We start from the raw sequence: 18,794 nt of genomic DNA, 5'->3' as shown, positions 1-18,794 counted from the left end.
GCTGGCTCTGAGCCCTAGGGATGGGTTGGGGAGCCTCTTCTTTGGCATTCCATCACAGCACCAGGGGGAGTGGATGTTCCTATACCCGATTCTTATATTCTTTAGTGTTCCCTTTACTTCTTACTAGCTAATCCTTTGTTACTCCAATCCTGTTATATTTAATCTCTTTACATTAAACTTGCTGGGTTCACTCCACATTCAGCTTTCTGTCTTGACAGGACCCTGTCTGACAAAACATGCCAGACCGCCAGTTCTTCATGCAGCTTTCTTTCATGCTTCTAGCTCTCAAACACCTTCTCAACTGACTGGTCAGTCATGCCTTATTTTAAAAATGACCCTAATATAGGAAATAAACTTGAGGCTTGACCATTCACTCCAGTAAAACCTTCTTTTATAAAACCAACTTCAAACTATTACATAGCAAATGACTTACCCTAAAAAAGGGATATATACTTTTTCAGAAACTCACTTATTGCATAAAGGGAGGCAAGACCTATAGAACCTAGGATGAAAACAAAAACTAGATACTAATTCCTTTAAAGGCTACTGGCTATCTCAGTCATAATTAGCAATAAAGATATGTTTAGAAATTAACTTAACCATATCCCACAGCTTTTCTCCAGTAACAGGAGAGTTCAGCCGGGAGGGATAGAAGAAATGAAAAAGAAAAACTAAAGGCACACTCAAGTCTGACTATTTAGACTGTTGTGACCATTGCTCAATCTTCTAAATTTTATATAGAAACAAAATATTTATACATTGTAGTTCCTCCTTAATAGCAATAAAAAAATTATCTCTTTCTGCATGGCACATACAGAATTCTAGGGATGACAAAGGCAAAGAGATGCAGAGATTCTAAGATGGTACGTGGGCACAGAAGTAAAGAGTGGTATGCTGAGAAGGCAAGGGAATAATTATACCTGTTTTGCATATTTACAAGCTAATTTCCCACAATTTAAGTTTATTCTTTACATATTGTAATCTACTTTCTAGAAATATATGTGTGTGTATATGTTTTTGAAAAAATTTGAGTATCTAACTGCTCATTATGGCAAATGGCTTTCAGGTGATAACAGAGATACAAACTTGTATGAAGCTTATCATCTTACATGTTCATTTATGATGGTGATGATGACTAACCTGGTCCATCTGATTTAGAAGGAAAACATCTGTTGTTCAAACTATGATTTTTGTAGAAATGCATAATTTTTAATAATGAGAAGGACTAAGGAAGACCTTTTTTAAATTTAAGGATAGCATCGTTAAGCCTTCATCAGTGGTATAATGATTATCAGGTACTTAGATTAATATTTGGAGTAAAATGACCTTTTTTAAGATTTATTTATCTTAGAGAGAGAGAGAAAGAGAACCCCAAGCAGACTCCCCAGTGAGCACAGAGCCCGATGCAGGGATCGATCCCATGACCCTGAGATCATGACCCAAGCCAAAACCAAGAATTGGATGCTCAACCGACTGACCCATGTAGGTACCCTACAGTAAAACAATCATCTGATTCAGAGGTACATTTGGTTGATTTTACAACAAGGGGCCAATGTTGCAACACTCTCATTTTTTATGAAGATTCTCACAAGGACAACACAGAAGATTGTTCTACATTATTTAAATCTGGAAATAAGAGTATTCATACATTTACTATTTTTTTTTTTTTTTTTTTTTTTTTTTAAAGATTTTATTTATTTATTTGAGACAGAGAGAATGAGAGAGAGAGAGAGAGCACATGAGAGGGGGGAAGGTCAGAGGGAGAAGCAGACTCCCTGCCGAGCAGGGAGCCCGATGCGGGACTCGATCCAGGGACTCCAGGATCATGACCTGAGCCGAAGGCAGTCGCTTAACCAACTGAGCCACCCAGGCGCCCAGGAGTATTCATACATTTACTATTTTTAACACACGTTACCAAGTGGACAGTCCATTTTTAAATATCATATCTTATGTTTTATATTGTACTTGTATAAGAGCTGATGAATTAAATAAAATTCATACTTTTACTTTTTAAATTGCGGCTATAAAGTATAATATTTAAGCCTGCTTTTCTGCCATTAGATCCATAAACTCCCCTTAGGAGTTAAAATTGACCAGCAATCATTGAGCACACACATTCTTACACTTGGGTTTCTAGTCAATTACTAGAGAAATGCACCAACTATGGTCTTTCCTCAGCCTGGCTCCTTAGAAAGCATATCAAATACAAAGCCTCAGCTTGAAATTTTAACCTGGTGACCTAAAATTCCCAAGGACTGAAAACAAGTTGGCTCTTATCTAAGTAACAAAAGTTCAGGATGGGTCATCAGTGTTCCACTCATTTTTAAATGTTAGACAAAGAATCTTACCCCAAAAAACCCTAATTCAAGTAATAAACAACTTTTTAAAAAACTTCCATATTTTTCCTACTGAAACAATTTTTTCCAAAACAAAAGAAAAACTTCTTAGAACTCCAATCACTCTCTCCTTTGCTCTTGTGATCCACCCACACAGATCATCTTACTGTTATTCCTAGTTGAGAAATGGCATGTGCTATTCTTATTCTGTAATAATCTTCATCGAGAGAGCTCTTTCTTACTCATTTCAAGATGAGGTCACTTTAGAGAAGCCTTCTTCTCTGATCATATTATCTAATATTGTCCCCTCCACGTTCACTATCATACTATATCCTAATTTTCTTTATAGTCCTTGCCACTAAAAGAAATTACTTTTTCATATTTCAAAGTTACTTATCTGCTTTCTTCACCTGGATATAAGCCCTAAAGTTCTGTGACAGCATGGATCTTGCCTAGACTGTTCAGGGCATAATTTATAACCATATATTGATAACATATACATGATATCAATAAATATTTAGCTTAGTAAGAATTAGCAGGATAATGTCAAGATTACCGGTAAAAAAAAAAAAAAAAAAAAAAAAAAATCCTTGAGCTGTCACAGTAAAATGTTCACGGTGCTGCATCAACTCACAACCAACTGCCTCAGTCCAACTGGAAGGCACAGAAGCCAAGGGGAAGGAGTCATTAATCGATTCATTATTTTCACTGAGACACTTCAGGAATCGTATCTTTCTACCTGGCCCTTTTTTTCAAAGATGAAGGAGAAACCAAAAACAGACAAACATGAAGGACTTCATAGTCTGAAAAAGAAAATGTAGCAGTACCTACAACAAGTTAATTACCAACATTATCACATGTAAATCTCGTTCTGAATAAAGCATCTATCTATTAAACAGGAAGTAATAAAACGTTTTTTACTTAAGACAAAGAACTAAAACCGAAGATCAGGAAACAAAATCTGAAATTCACCAGTCACAAAATGGGCACATCTCCACATTTTAAAAGAGTAAAAAGAAATGTCCAACTGATACATGTAAATGTCTCAATAATTTTTAGCCTATTGGCAAAGTTCCGGAGAGAGAACCAAGTAATATCTGACAGAAACTATATATACTAGAATCAAAAAATATTTATAGCTCTCTAATATCTAAGAAAACAATTATGGAAGGTAACAAAAAATGTAAAGTGTGTAAGTAAAAATAATGATCTTTAATTTAAAAGCTAAGACTTTTCTAAGGTATTTAAGCAGATACATTATATGCATATATAGGTGTTAGGATTTACCTGGCACTCCTGGAGAACAAGATCATGAGCTTAAATTCAACCTTGTATAGTAAAAAGCTGATAGTAAAAGGTGGACCACATAGGAAATGGTTTTCATCTCAAATATATCAGCTTAACTGGGCTAACCACTTGGATTTAGTCTAGAAATTTCTCATTTGTAAAATTCAATTTTACTATCATGCATTTACTATATCATAAACCATATCAATACTGATACCACTATCTTCAGAATTTAGTAGAAGCATTTTCTCTCAGGAGAAACAATGAATAAAGAGAATATTTAAAAATTTTACAAAGTTTCAAACTTCTTAAAACACTGCTTTCAAGTACTTCAAAAGCAACCATTTTGATTAAACAGATATGCTAAATATAAATTAAACCTTTTCTATTTGTTAAAATACATTCCCTAAAAACTTCAGACAACAACTTAGGCCTTAAATAACCTTTGTCAGTTTATGGAATGCCTGAGTGTAAGTAATACAAAACATAATCTTTACAATGCAAATTCAACATTATCTTAGTCTGAGCTTTTACTACAATACAATTTTTTCAATACTGCACCTGCTTATGATAATCAGTGGCACCACAGTCACCTTTACTGTAACAGTTCACAGGACAGGACAAAAAAGGTAAACTGTTACCCAAGGGGGAAAAGTCCTAAGACGGATCTGTTAAATTAAACGTTACACAGTAGGGGGAGTAAACTATACCCAAGCAGAGGCTTAGAACATAGCCTGCAAATCAAATACTCTCTAGATGTGCAGGGATCACAGTGAGACCAGTCAAAGAATCTTCTCACTGAAAGCTACTTGGTTTATCACCATGCAGCAGTGCCACGAGCTGTGGACTCTCTCAGTATCCCCAGCTCCTGGAGTGCAAGTCTTAGCCCAGAGTGGGCTCTGAAACATCACTGAATAAAATACAAAACAAACTTGGCAACAAGCATCAAGGTATAAGGAAATCCCTGTAGTAACTCTCTCTATACACACATTGTTTTTTAGTTTAAAAACACGACTATTTTAACATTCTAGACCAGGGACTGGCTTTTTCCTTATATGGCTCTGTGAGCCATAGTCTCTGTTGCAACTTCTTTACGCCATTACAGGATGGGTTCCAATAAAACCTTATTTGCAAAATCAGGCAGCAGGCTGTATTTGGCCTATAGGCTGTAGTCTGCCAAACCGTGTTCTAAACAATAGTGAGGATACACTGCTCACCTAGTTATAATGATAATTATAACACATGCTAATGTGTTTTTCTCAAGAGGTCTGTCCATGTAATGTTTGCTTTCTCAGGAAAGAATATCACACAGAACAATGTAAGTAGGTCATAACAATGATGGGATGCTGTATAGGACTCATGGTGTTTTTTTAACACCAGGATTTTACTCTTAAAAGAACATCTAAATTGTTTCTCAACAAAGGATAATCCTCTACAACTCCACAGTTATTAGGATTTTAACATGAACTTTAGGGGAAGGAATACAACCTTTAAGCAACTGGTACTACTGTACATCTTGCTTATGGGCAGGTCACAGAGTTCTCAGGAATTAAATTCTCAGCACAAAAATCTGGAAATAACCTGAAGACTTTGGGTCTTCTGTAGTTGAAGCACTCTTTTCTTTAGTATATGCTACATGTTCTAACCATGTTCCTAAATCTGGTAGTGCACAGAAGAGAATGATACCAGCAACTTAAACAAAAAAAACCCACTATTCCCTGCCTCCATCTGAGAACAGGGCCTAGGATTCTGTATTTTTAAAAGATCTCATATAACTGGTATTACCCATGAGAATACCTGAGGTTCCCAATTAAAACACCCCAACTGAAATATAAAAAATCTTTTTTATAAAAACCTCAACTTCTAAGTTACAGATGCCAAGTGTGAATGAAATTTAATGAAAAAAAGTAGACATCAAAAAAACTTTCTAAAATTTCAAATTTGCTCACAATAAAAACTAATGGCCAAAATTTGGATCTTTCTTTCTTTCTTAGGAAAATCATGTCCAAATTGTTTGATACCAGCATGGTTTCTAGGTGAGAGAAATGAGTTAAAATTACATCTGCTCCCATGAATCATCCAAGGGTGTTAGTTATATCACTGTGTATGTGCTGTGGCAGCAATCTTTTTCCAGGTAACATCTATGCTGTGTCAGGAAGATTTTTAAAACCAATATATTAACTTGTAGCAGTTAAAAATAATAATCAGTTGTAAGATAAACCAGGATGGCTTGTGACATACTATTAATATTCCTTTTAAAAAAATCATTACAACCTTAAAATAAAGATCACAGTTAATTTATATATCTAAAATTTGAAATTTATAAAGAATCAACTTCACAAATTTCTCAAAACCAGCAGTGCACAGTCGTATCACTATGGCTTTTGACAATCTTTTAAAAAGCTTTCTTCTGGCTAGATATTCCTCCTTTCTCTGTTCACTTCTTTCTTGCCTCCTCACCTTCCTCAAGGAACGTACTCCCCACAGTCCAGTTGTTGGCCTCTCCACATTGTTTTTCTTCACAACCTTAGTGACTTCTATGGCTTGAGCTAACACCTCCACGCAATTAAGTCCCAAATTACCATCTCTAATCCTAAACTATTTCACTCAAGTTTTCAAGTGCCTCCTAAAGATCTCCATATGGATTATTATTAAAAACCACAGATCAACTGGGTGGCCTACAGAACCCTGCCAATGTCCACAAATTTTATGTAAAATGCTACATGTATGTGTACATGTGCCCTTTTCTAGAGATAATGGCAATAATTTTCAGTTTCTCAAATGTACATGCAACCCCAAAGACCATATAAACTCAGGTAAGTCATATACTAATAGTGTACCAGACTCTCTGGCATAAATACAGAGTGTATTTTTAAAAAGGAAAACAAAGTCCAGATTGAACTGTCTAGGGAAGGACTGCTAGTACAGTTAACTTTCCCAAGCAATAGATTCTATAAGCTGGCTAGCATCTTCTAATTCAGTGGATCAGCAAACTGCAGCTCAAGGCCAACTGTTTTTATAAAAAGTTTCACTGGAACACTGCCCTGCCTGTTCATTTACATACTGTCTACAGTTATACTTCTGTGCTACAAAGACAGAGTAGTGACAAGAAGCTGTGTAGTCTGCATACCTAAAATATTTATTCTTTCATTCTTTAAGAAGTTTCACTGACCTCTGGTTTTCTAGATAATCCCTAAATTGATTTTTAAAAACACACAAAAAAACATAATCAAAAGAAAATCTATCTTCTAGTTTTATTTGTAAGCAATACCACAAACATGTATCAAGCACACGTAACTATATTAACAATAGAGTGTGATTTACCTGCCACTGCTAGGCTGCTGTGGAGAGTGTCTGGAATGATCAGAAGGCTCTGACCGTTGGTCAGGTGATCGTGACCGGCTGTGGCGGGGAGGTCTGTCATGTGATCGACCAGAATGATCTGATGCCAGTGACTGAATTTCTGAAATGTCTGTTAGGTAAAAGGGTGCTATTTATTTCCCCATGAAATGATTATAGTAAAATGTTAAGGTACTCCAATGATAACAGATATAAGCTACTAAATATAATTTCATATAAAATTGTTGTTTTAAGCATTAACTTTATCAACCACTGATAAAAATGGTGAGCTGCCTACAGAAAAAAAAAAAAGTGACACCATCGATGGACCTTGAATGCATATGCTAAGTGAAATAAGTCAGAGAAAGACAAAAACAAAACAAAACAGAACAACCACAAAAAAACCCACAAACCTACACAACCACCAAACTCATAGAAAGAGATCAGACTTGTGGTTACCAGGAGGGCAGTGAGGGGGGAAGGGGGGAAGGGGAATTAGAGGAAGGTGCAAACTTCCAGTTACAAAATAAATGAGCACCAGGGATGTAATGTACAACATGATGACTATAGCTAACAGTGCTTTATGGTATATAAAGTTGTTAAAGAGACTAGATTCTAAGAGTTCTCGTCACAAGGAGAACTTTTTTCTTTTTATTTTATCCATAGGAGAAGATAATAGATGTTAACCAAATATACTACGGTAAATATTTCACAATATACGTAAATCAAACCATCATGCTATGTACCTTAAACTTCCACACTGATGTATGTCGATTTTTTCTCAGTAAAACTAGAAAGTAACTAAAAGTAAACCCTCTACCCCCAGTATAAATATTTGTAATTCTTAGATTTTGAAGGTGTCTGGCTTGTAGAAAATTATTTCGCTCAAACGTATCAAATCTTCCTACAACTTTAATAGGGCACTTAAAGGGACTTTCCAAACAGAACTGTACTCACCGTCTCTCTCAGAGGCATTAGCAGAGTGGATACTGTCAGAAAGATCAGGGACGTTCAATAGGGTGGCTCGTTCATCCCTCTGAACTACCATTTTTAACTTGCCTTTAGACCTTTCTATCAATGTCTTTGCATCTGTCAGTGACATATTTTCTGTCACAGTACCATTTATCTGCAATGGAAAAGAAACTAGGTTGAAAATAAATGACAAAAATATAAATGTTAACTTAATGTTATGAAACAGGAATATTTAAACTATCCTTGGCTTGCCGTAAGAACCAAAATATTCCCTTTATACTTTCCTGTATTATCAAAGTACTCCTCCTTCCCTGAAATAATAAAATTTTAATATACTGTTGCTTTGTCAGAAAACCCAAATTACTATCACTGAGCCTGTCACTTTCTATTGCTTATAAGCAAACTAACATTTCAATAATATTTAGGGCAGTCATCAAGACACTTATTGTATAAGACTAGACATATCTACCTACAAAGTAGCTCCTACCAGTGAATGGTAATTCATTTGTAGCGATTAATCGCTCAGGATGACTCCATGCCTAAAGAAAAACATTAGTGTTGACATGTAATAACAGACAAACCATTTTTGTCCATTAAAAATGGCAAGCCATCCAGTGCCCCAAACACAGATTTTTAATTTTTTTGGCAAAATTGCTTTGAACATGAGCAGAAGCATTATATGATTACATTAGAATTTGTTTTCTATTTCAGTTTATTAAAATGTAAGAACAGGACGATACCTTTAATACAACATCGCCTTCTTGAATATTGCCATCTCTTGCTGCCAAACTATCTTGTGAAATTTCCTTTACAAATATATGGCTGGCCAATCGAAGACCATACTCTGAAAGAACATATTTAAATGTCTTTAGTGTAAAATGCTAAGAGACTTAAGAGTTTAAAAACATAATAGTAATCACCACATTGAGTTTTTGTTGTTGTTGTTTTTAAGATTTTATTTATTCATTTGACAGAGAAAGAGACAGCAAGAGAGGGAACACAAGGAGGGGGAGTGAGAGAGGGAGAAGCAGGCTTCACGCCGAGCAGGGAACCCGATGCTGGGCTCGATCCCAGGACCCCGGGATCAGGACCTGAGCTGAAGGCATATGCTTAATGACTGAGCCACCGAGGCGCCCCCACATTGAGTTTTTAAGTATAATCAATAACAAGAAATTATTCTTGGTTACCCTGTAAAGATGACATTTCCTCTAATCATCAAAGCAATGTGAAAGCAAAGGAAGTATGTGATTCAAGCGAAGACTGACAGACCTTATTCCCATTTAACTCAGAGAAAAAAGCCCTGAAGAGCAGACCATTGCTTTCTATGTTGTAATAATACACTAGCTTCTCAGAAGGTTTAACGAATACAATTCTAAAAAGTGAACTGCTTGAGGCTGGAAAAACTCTGGAAAGGTTGACAATTTTATTGATGACTTGTGTTACCAAGCATACACTGTTTTTGTTTTCCCCAATTTCCGATTCCACACACCTCTACACTGGAGAGACATATACAGAGCATTAGGACATAAACTTTGTATGAGTGCAAACAAAGGCTTCAACTAGCTGTGCAGATACAGGCAGGAGTTATAAATGCCAATCCTTTCCTTTTAACACCAACCAAGTGTCCAAAAGTGAGGCAACATTAATTCTATCTATGGGTGAGGAAATGGTCAGAGTTGAGGAAGGTACCAGGAGAGTCCAGAAAACTGTCCAGGGACCTGCAAAACTGTAGAATTTTGTCTGTTTGTAAACTAGAACAATGACGACAACATAACACCAACAGTTTGAAAAGCACTGCTCCTGGTTCTCTCAGGAGAGAGAAAAGGACTGTGTCTTTCTGCATTAAGGAAAAGGGGGGGAACCCCCCCCAAAAAAACTCTCTTGGGGTTTTGTTTTTAATATGGGATGGGTAGCACGTCAGCTAACTCAAGCTTCTATAAGTTAACTTAAGGCAAAGTTAAGGCAAATATACGAAGAGTGCTCACAAGCAGGAAAATCAGGGTAAAAAAAATAAAATGACTTTTGAGAGGATCTAGGCAGTCAAGTATATGTGCTTAATGGTTGTTATATCACAAAAGAATACAGTATTGATGACAAACCTATCCTTATTTAAGATTAAAAAGTTACAGGGGTGGGGCGCCTGGGTGGCTCAGTCGTTAAGCATCTGCCTTTGGCTCAGGTCATGATCCCAGGGCCCACATCGGGCTCCCTGCTAGGCGGGAAGCCTGCTACTCTCTCTCCCACTTCCCCTGCTTGTGTTCCTTTTCTCGCTGTGTCTCTCTCTGTCAAATAAATTAATAAAATCTTAAAAAAAAAAAAAAGTTACAGGGGCACCTGGGTGGCTCAGTCAGTTAAGTGTCTGCCTTCAGCTCAGGTCATGATCCCTGGGCCTGGGATGGAGCCCCGTGTCGGGCTCTCTGCTCAGTGGGGAGCCTGCTTCTTCCTCTCCCTCTGCCCCTGCTTGTGTTCCCTCTCTCCTTGTGTTCTCTCTCACTCTCAAATAAATGAAAAAATCTTTAAAACAAAAGATTAAATAAAGTTATAAATGACCAATACAGAGATGACTTCAAAATAATCCTCATATATGCATTTACTCCAAGTGTTTCCTTGAGTAAATATTAACTATGTGCCAGGCACTATGGATAAAAAGCAGCAAACGAAAGATAGTCCCTGCACTCTGGCAACTTCCACACACAGTAGGGGCAAATATAAGTGTGAGAGGAGGTCAGATAAAGGCAATACAGGGTTCCGTGTCCAGTATGGAGTCCAAGAAGGTCTTTCTGAAGAAGAAATACTAAAGTAGAAATACTACTAAACCAAAAGGATGACTGTCTGTAGGTGGGGTGGGTGGTAGAGACAGGATGGTTAAAAACAAATGCATCTCTGTGAAGGTGTCTGCAGAACTGACTGGAAGGGATCCACAGACTAGTTTTTGAGACTCATTAAGTTCACTTAAGAGGTGATGGTTGCTCACCAGACCAAAAAAACAAACAAACCATAACTATTAGAGGATGTGAGGTAACTAAGGTATCATGTAAATGATGGCTGTGATAAACTTGATTGTGATCATTTTATAATATCAAACCATCATGTTTACATCTTAAATGTATAAAATTTTATACACAATGTCAATTACATCTCAACACAGCTGAAAGAAAAAAAGATTATGGTAGCTTGGATAAGGGTGCTGGCGGTGGAGAAAGGCAGAAGTGGGATGGCTATTTAAGCGTGGTATTTAGGAAGTTAGCGTGTATTAACTGGGTATAGGGAAGTGAGGAAAAGAGAGATGTTAAGGATAACTACCATGTTATCCATAACCGGCATGAGAAACTGGGTAGATGAGAATTTATCAAACGAGTGACTTCATAAGAAACACAACAATTTTAAGAGGAAGATGTGAGTTTCATTCGAGATGTGTTGAGTTTGAGGGAGCTACATGAAACACTGAAGTGAGTATGCCTAATGGTCAGCTGGCTCACAAAAGTACACAGACATGGACTGGAGAAATAAGGTTTGCCATTAGCAGCAGATAACTGAGGCAATGAGTAGATGAGACTGCGTAAAGAGGTTATGTTGAAGGAAAAAAGAGATTCTGGAACAGAAATCTACCTAAGGTTAGAGAGTAGGATGAGGAAAATGAAGTTGCAAAGGATACAGAAAGGGGGTGGGAGACCCAGAAGGACACAGTATTACCATTCTCTTGAAGCCGAGAGAAGACATAATTTCAAAACACAGGAAGTCGTGCTCACTTCAGCAGCACATATGATAAAATATAGAAGTGGTTAATGCTATGTAAAATGGTACTGAAAAGGCAAGTAAAATAAAGACTGAAAATTTCTACTGAATTAGTATGAATGGTTTGGGGAGCAAGGTGAAACAGATATCAGGCCAGAGAGGGTTGGAAAATGAGTGGTAAAATGAAGTAGAAACAGCAGGGCTAGGCAGTGTGAGAAGTCCACTGCAGTGTAAGGTGGAGAGCAAGAACTAGAAAAAGGTCCGTCAGGTGCCGGTAGAGCAGATCACAGTAAGCCTGCATGGTATTCTTAGAACAACACCTTTTTACCAAAATGATCAGTCACAGATGCTTTCCAGCATTTGAGAGACATGTCCACAACAGGAAGATGCCACAGATTCATTCTTATCAAATCTGATTAACTAGGGGAGGCAGCTGGCTTCAGTTTAAAAAATTTTGAAGATGTCCTGCATTATGGAGATACCCTATCAGGGGGCTCCTTCCCCTTAATCTCTTCATTTAAAAAGTATTCTGCCCCCCCCCACCCCTCAAGCCTAAGATTTCTTCCCATGGTTATGCTACTACTGATCCTAACAGCTAGGTAAAACACTGAATCTGAGCTTGGTCATGGTATGACATTTGCTAGCATAATTTGCATTTGGCTATCCTAATCACAAGGAATCCAAAATCTAACTACTGGACAATTTATCTGAAGGACTATCTGCTACAACAAAATAATTCAAGAGAAAAGAGATGATTCCGAAAGCCTGCTAACGGGACATGACTTACGGCAACAGGACATAACAATGAAGAGAACAAAAGCAAGGACAGGAAGGGATGGCAATTTTACTTCTTACCACAATTAGTGTAAACATTTTCATGCAAAAATGATAAACGAGTTGGTAGAGAATACCTTCATTTTTCCGGGATTTCACCAATGTGACTTTGGTGGGTTTGGCAGGTTGACTGGAGGCCACAGATCGCCTATCAGACCGTGGGGACAAACTCCTCTCTCTGCTTGCACTTCTATCCCTTGCCCAACTCTTCTCACTCCTTCTACTGACCAGACCGCCACGACTGCTTCTTGGGTCATGGACTTCCTCATCGTAACTATCTTCTTCATTCTCAGACACTGGTTCAGGATCAGGACGACTAACTGGTATCTGAACTTTCTTCTTCCTCCGAATGGTCTACAAATAAAGATTACAAAGAAGCTGACTGATTTCCATATATACTTTCATTTCTAAGAGAAAGGAAAATTACAGTTTTCTGGTCCCTTATCAATTAATCTAATTATGTATCAGAGACACACAATACACAAAAAATTTTAACAGATTACTAGAAAATACATTTCCATAATGGTTGTGTTTTCTAAACAGATCTGGTTAAGAACCAAATCTGGAATAGTGAGGCAAATGAAGTCCTTAGTTACTTAATTCAGAAAAGATTTTCTAGGTATAATAATCACAAGCTTAAAGAAAAACTAGTAATTGTTGGTGGTTGAAATAAAGGATGGGGCACTGTACTCTAATACCATCAAATATACTGTAGTTGTTACCAAGCAAACTTGCAAGCCCAACTTGGCACCTTGAAATTTTCAAAATCCATCAATATCAAGGCCCATAACTGTCCTACTGAAACCCTTAACAGAGAAATTTACTGTACTTCCACACTAACATTCAACTTAGTAAAGTTGGAGCTAGTAACTCTGTTATATTTCACCAATACAAACTACTTTCGGTTTCTGTATCTCTCCAATTTATAATTTCTCATCTTGGTATAAATCCCATCTTCTGGCTTTCTTTCCTCAATGACTCTGATAAGTGGTTCAATTTTCCCTGTTCATTTATTTCCTTCACTTTCTGTAGGTTCAAGATCTACAAGCGTTACCTTTTGATTGAGTGGCCTCTTAATCCCTGGACTGTGTGCACCTCGCCTTCTCAGCCTGATACACCCTGGATTTCTTCACAGATCTGTAAGATCTTCTTGGGTTAACACTCCTTGTCTCTACTTTTGATGCCTTGATCTACTTAAACTTTTCTATTCCCATCTTCTTTCCGATTCCTTTCTCATCTGTTCTCCCAGTCCATTAATTCCTTCCTGGTTTCACCTGCCTTCCTCCCAAGTTTTCGTGAAATATCATGCTGTGATATTTAAATGACTTTCTCTTGACCTCTCAATCACCTGCCATGACAAACTCCAGTCCTGTATTATCTTCACCTTCGGATGGCTGCGTTTCCACACTTTGCTGAGTAGGTCCTCCATAAATTCATTTTACTTGACAGAATTCTTTTGCTTGTTCAGTAATGCTTTCCTCTGCCCCTTGCCTCTCTATGGAATTTGCTAACACAGGTATTTCAAAACCATTCTCCAAGACCCCAATTGCTTAGCCTGACTTACAGAGATCAGTGCCACTTCACTTCCCCTACACTCCTACGTTTTTTTAGTATCTCATTTATTTAGTCTTCCTTCGGGGCTCAAAGACCAAGTTGATCCTCTTCCTGAATGAATGAAATCCTCCCATATGAGCTCTTATTCTTATCCCTACCCATCTCTAATACCTTCTTCACAATAACAACCCCTGAAGGTACTTATGACTTTCATCTCTCCCTCAAATTTCTCCTCTGCCTACTACTAATCTGCTAATTAATCTTCTATTCCTTTGTCTTGCTACATATTTCCAAGTTATCCTATCTCCTCCCTTTGTGGCTAATTTTCTTCAAAGGGCTGCTCTACACTTAATACTGCTCGCTGTTCCTTTCTACTACCAAGGGTGATCAGAGAAGGCCCTTCTGAGGAAACAACACTGAAGCTGAAGCAGCAGCAAGATGCCAACACATGACAAGAACAGACAGCTCAGTTCCCTGTTAGGAACTGAGAGAAGGCTGCCTGTCTTTCCCCCCTCTGCGCCCCACAGCTCAGGCCCTTATCAAATAACATTTACTGTAAAGCATTCTTAACTGACTCTCTGTATTTTAGTCTCACCTCTATTTCAATCTCCAACAAACTATTTTAGAAGTAATACTTTTGCAGTATTACTTTAAATCTTCAATTCCCCCCCTAGCAACATACAAAAACAGAGTAACCAGATGAGGACCAGGAGCTTTCCATGTCTTCCTCCAAGAGAGTGCCTGCCACCTCTTTGGAAATTTACTGTACCTGAAACTACTCTCAATGTCCGATGTGCATTATGGTTATGACTGTGTATACCCATCTATCCTATTACGATTCAAGTTCCTTGGAGAAGGTCCTTACCGTGCATTTAACTATACCTATAATGAAATATTTGCAACCAGTTAAGTGCTTAACCTATTGAAAAATATCCAATCCTGTTATAATTCTCTATGTATATTATAATTAATGGTCATAAACCTACAAGAAGATATTTAGCAGGTTTGACAATTATGCTTGATTTTAACACTGAAAATTTTGAAAGAGAAATTTGGGGGAAAATGCCTACTTCAAAACAGTTTAGCTAAATTAAAGATTCAAATGTAAAATAAAACAATGAAATTCTACAAGTACTAGAATATAATAAAGGATATATGCTTTTATAACTCTGGTAAGGTAAAGGCTTTTGTAAGCCTGACACCAAAGGCAGAACCAACCAAGTAAACATCTGACAGACATGACAACACAAAAACGAAAGCATTTCAGTGCTGAAACAAAATGACATAAAAACAAGCCCCCAATCACCAAACAACTTACACTCACAAAAGCAAATGGGCAAACAATACATGTAGTATATATGACATAAGGCTAACCACCCTAATATATACAGCTCTCTAGTACGACAATCACCACCACAGCGATGCAAAGGAATAAGCAAAAAAGAAACATAAATGGGCAGTATATACACTACGAGATGATCAAACTCATTTGTACTGTAAAATATTTCATTTGAATTACTATGTTCAGACTGTTGGCCAAAGATTTAAAAACTGTTGATAAAATTGGACTCTCAATACCCTATTGGCTTTCTGAAGGGCACCGGCAATACGTATATCAAGTCATTCATGCCTTCTGACTGAAAAGCCACTCCTAAGGAGTTATTCCTAAACAGTAACTGAACAGGTAGGTAGAAACACAATGATCTTCAACACAGTATTTTTTTTTAATACTTGTAGAAACTAGACACTGAAATGCCCACCCATGAATGGGCTAGGTAAGTAGCCACATGGAGATATACTGAAGTGCTCACAGAGGTCATCTCTAGGAGATGTTTCTGCCCAATCATTTATTTCATAATGCTTTTTTAGGATGGTGAGAATTTTAGTAAAAATTATACATGCTCACTGTGTCATAAACAATTTCTAACTTCACTTATTGTTAAAGCTAAATTACCCTATTTATGGTAATGACATTATCTCATAGGGATCTAACATTTTAGTTCAACAGAAAAGAAATAATTTATTTGCTTAATACCCAAGGAGCTCTTAGTTTATGGAAAGATAATCATATAAACAACCAACCACCCCAATATAAGAGCACAGGGAAGAAAAGAGATTAGCAGGGGGGCGGGGGGGGGGGGAAGAGGAGCTGGTTATTCAGAACTGAAAAAAAACAAAACTAAAGAAGCAAAAACAATGTATATAATGACCCTGAGGTTCTGGTTATGGCCGGAGATGAATTAAGAGTTAAGAAAGACACCTCACAATGAAAGACCACAATCTAAGACAATGGGGTTTTATTCTAGAAGTCATATGGTGGGCGCCTGGGTGGCTCAGTTGGTTAAGCGACTGCCTTCGGCTCAGGTCATGGTCCCGGAGTCCTGGGATCGAGTCCCACATCGGGCTCCCGGCTCAGCGGGGAGCCTGCTTCTCCCTCTGACCCTCTCCCCTGTCATGCTGTTTCTCTCTCTCTCTCTCTCTCAAATAAAAAAAAAAAAAAAAAAACTTAAAAAAAAAAAAAGTCATATGGCAATGATAAACTTAACAAAGTAAGACATGATCCAATCACTTCAAACATAGAAATGAACAACAGCTCTCTGCTGATTAAAACACCCTTCTACCCAATCCCCCTATAACCTCTCCCTATAGAGCAAAAAACACTTGCCCAACCTTCCTGAGTTCTGCCTTTCCAATTCATATAGCTAAGTACAGTCAGAGCAAAATCCACCCTTGAAGCTGCCCCAAATCCCTTTCCTATTTCAAATTCATTACAGGTTTTAGACCTACTTCTTATAAAATAATTTCTATGGGGACAAGTCCAGGATGTAGGAATACAACTTTCTTAGATGCATTATTAATGTGGAGTGTGTATGGTGAATATTTTGCATGGCAAACAAAATAGCTCAACATTTCAGAGGAACAGAGAGCTTAAAAAGTTGGGGTTATAGGTGAAGCTCACAACCTTATGTACAGAGAGAAAAACCCAATACCTAAGGTGCTCACCGTGGAATGTGCAACCGAAAAACACTATAAATAATAATAACAATACTCAGGATCAGCAGCTAAGGCAAGCATGCTAAAACTTACTCAATTTTAAGATAAGCAATTATAAAAATTAGCAATTTGCTTCTGTAAACACTACAATCTCATGTTCTAAAAACTGTTTAAAAACTCTACCACCCACTAGCCAGTATGTATATGAACTGTGATTTAAAAATAACATTACAGCTATAAAAATGTAATTACAATGAAGTTGTGAAAATATATACTCAAAAGAAGATGTCTGTCATTTAGAATGCAGTAACTCAACAGTGGATCTACTGCAATTTGAGAAAACTCTCACCTCACCAGCATTAACACTGGTGTGGAAATAAACCATATGGCAAGCAGCCTACACAAGGGAAGAGGGCTAGCAACTGTGGGGTGCAGAGTCTCAGGGAATACACCTTCTAGATCTCACCAAATCCCTAAGGTGAAAACACAGTGCAGGCCTTCCCCTCACACCCTCTCCCTTCCATTGGGTCCACTGTGGTTCTGAGTGTCTGCAAGAAAGCAGAAAATAGACAAGGCAGGGCAAACCATCTAGAGGCCTACTCTGCCTCTTCTTTCCGCTCTTTATACCTGAACTAAGGCCTCAAAGCAGTGCCTTTATCATTCCTTTCAGAAGCTAGATGGGCAAAAACCTGGGGGAGGAGCAAAGTGGGTAAAAAGTAGCTAATATGCTCCGAAACATGGATGTAATTTTAAATAGGACTTTTACATTAAATCCACTTTGTGCCACATTTGCTTAGTTTTACCTGTGATTTGAGGCCAGTTATCAAGAGTTAATTGAATTTCTTTTCCCTTACTTAAAAAAAAAAAAAAAAAAGACTTCTTACAGAAATAATGAAATAGAAGACAGATTCCAGCTATATACTGTAACAGTAACATTAAAATGCACCCTGAACAACCCTACAAAGAAAATCTTACCACTTTCTCTCTCCTCAAACTGTATCACAGTAACAAGGAAAGTGGTTGATGATGTATGTGTTCAAGGGACAATGTAAAACTTGCCCATTAAAAAAATCCTGTAACAGAAAACAGGGCTAAATATTTCAAACAGACTACATGCCAAGATTCAGTCTAACTTAAGTACTTAAAAAAGAAGGAAAGATTAAGCCATAAAAAGGTGACCATTCAATCACCCCCACCTTTCCTCTTCAATTAAAAAAAAAAAAAAAAAATCCTAGTATCTAAACTTTGAGAAAATATACACACAGTGATAAAACATACTACCAGTATTAGAAGAAACACTCTTGTAAGCTAACTTTAGAACTATTGATCGAGTTTTCATTTTCTTAAAGGGTTAAGATGAATTAAAAAACCAGAAACATATCAACGATAAAGTTGATACTTTTACTAAATTAAAGGTAAAAGATACTTACAATTTTTGCATTCTTCCCACTTTTCCTTAGTTGCTGAACAGCAAAAGCATGTTCAACATTATCCATTGAAACTCCATTAACCATTGCAACTCGGTCATTTTCCCTAAAGAAAAAAAGGTCACCAAAATAACATGTTAGAAAAAAACACACAGACAAGTTTGTGAATATATTTTCAAGATGGGTACTTCCACAAAAATACTTAATTATAGGCTAGTTAATCTATTTGTCTTCAGATCAATGATACAATAATGTCAAACGATTTACTTTCTGATCTCCTACGTTTAGTAACTAACCACAGGCCATTAATTTTTTT

The 18,794-nt window shown here is 37.2% G+C and overlaps 1 protein-coding gene across 8 annotated transcripts in view; it reads right to left on the bottom strand.

Annotated features, from left to right (window-relative positions):
* TJP1 (tight junction protein 1) overlaps positions 1–18,794 on the bottom strand; it is a 238,411-nt gene that overhangs the window by 43,353 nt on the left and 176,264 nt on the right. For all 8 annotated transcript variants that reach the window (XM_036084744.2, XM_036084742.2, XM_036084743.2 and 5 more), the window contains 5 exons: positions 18,482–18,584; positions 12,581–12,857; positions 8,675–8,778; positions 7,920–8,088; positions 6,948–7,095 (listed from right to left, as the gene is read on the bottom strand). In XM_036084744.2, coding sequence (XP_035940637.2) covers positions 6,948–7,095; positions 7,920–8,088; positions 8,675–8,778; positions 12,581–12,857; positions 18,482–18,584 — 801 coding nt within the window. The remainder of the gene's footprint in view (positions 1–6,947; positions 7,096–7,919; positions 8,089–8,674; positions 8,779–12,580; positions 12,858–18,481; positions 18,585–18,794) is intronic.

Source organism: Halichoerus grypus, chromosome 8 (genome assembly GCF_964656455.1).
Source record: "Halichoerus grypus chromosome 8, mHalGry1.hap1.1, whole genome shotgun sequence".
Classification (NCBI taxonomy): domain Eukaryota; kingdom Metazoa; phylum Chordata; class Mammalia; order Carnivora; family Phocidae; genus Halichoerus; species Halichoerus grypus.
The sequence above is the reverse complement of the archived record's forward strand: the minus strand, read 5'-3'. Positions and strand labels throughout refer to the sequence as shown.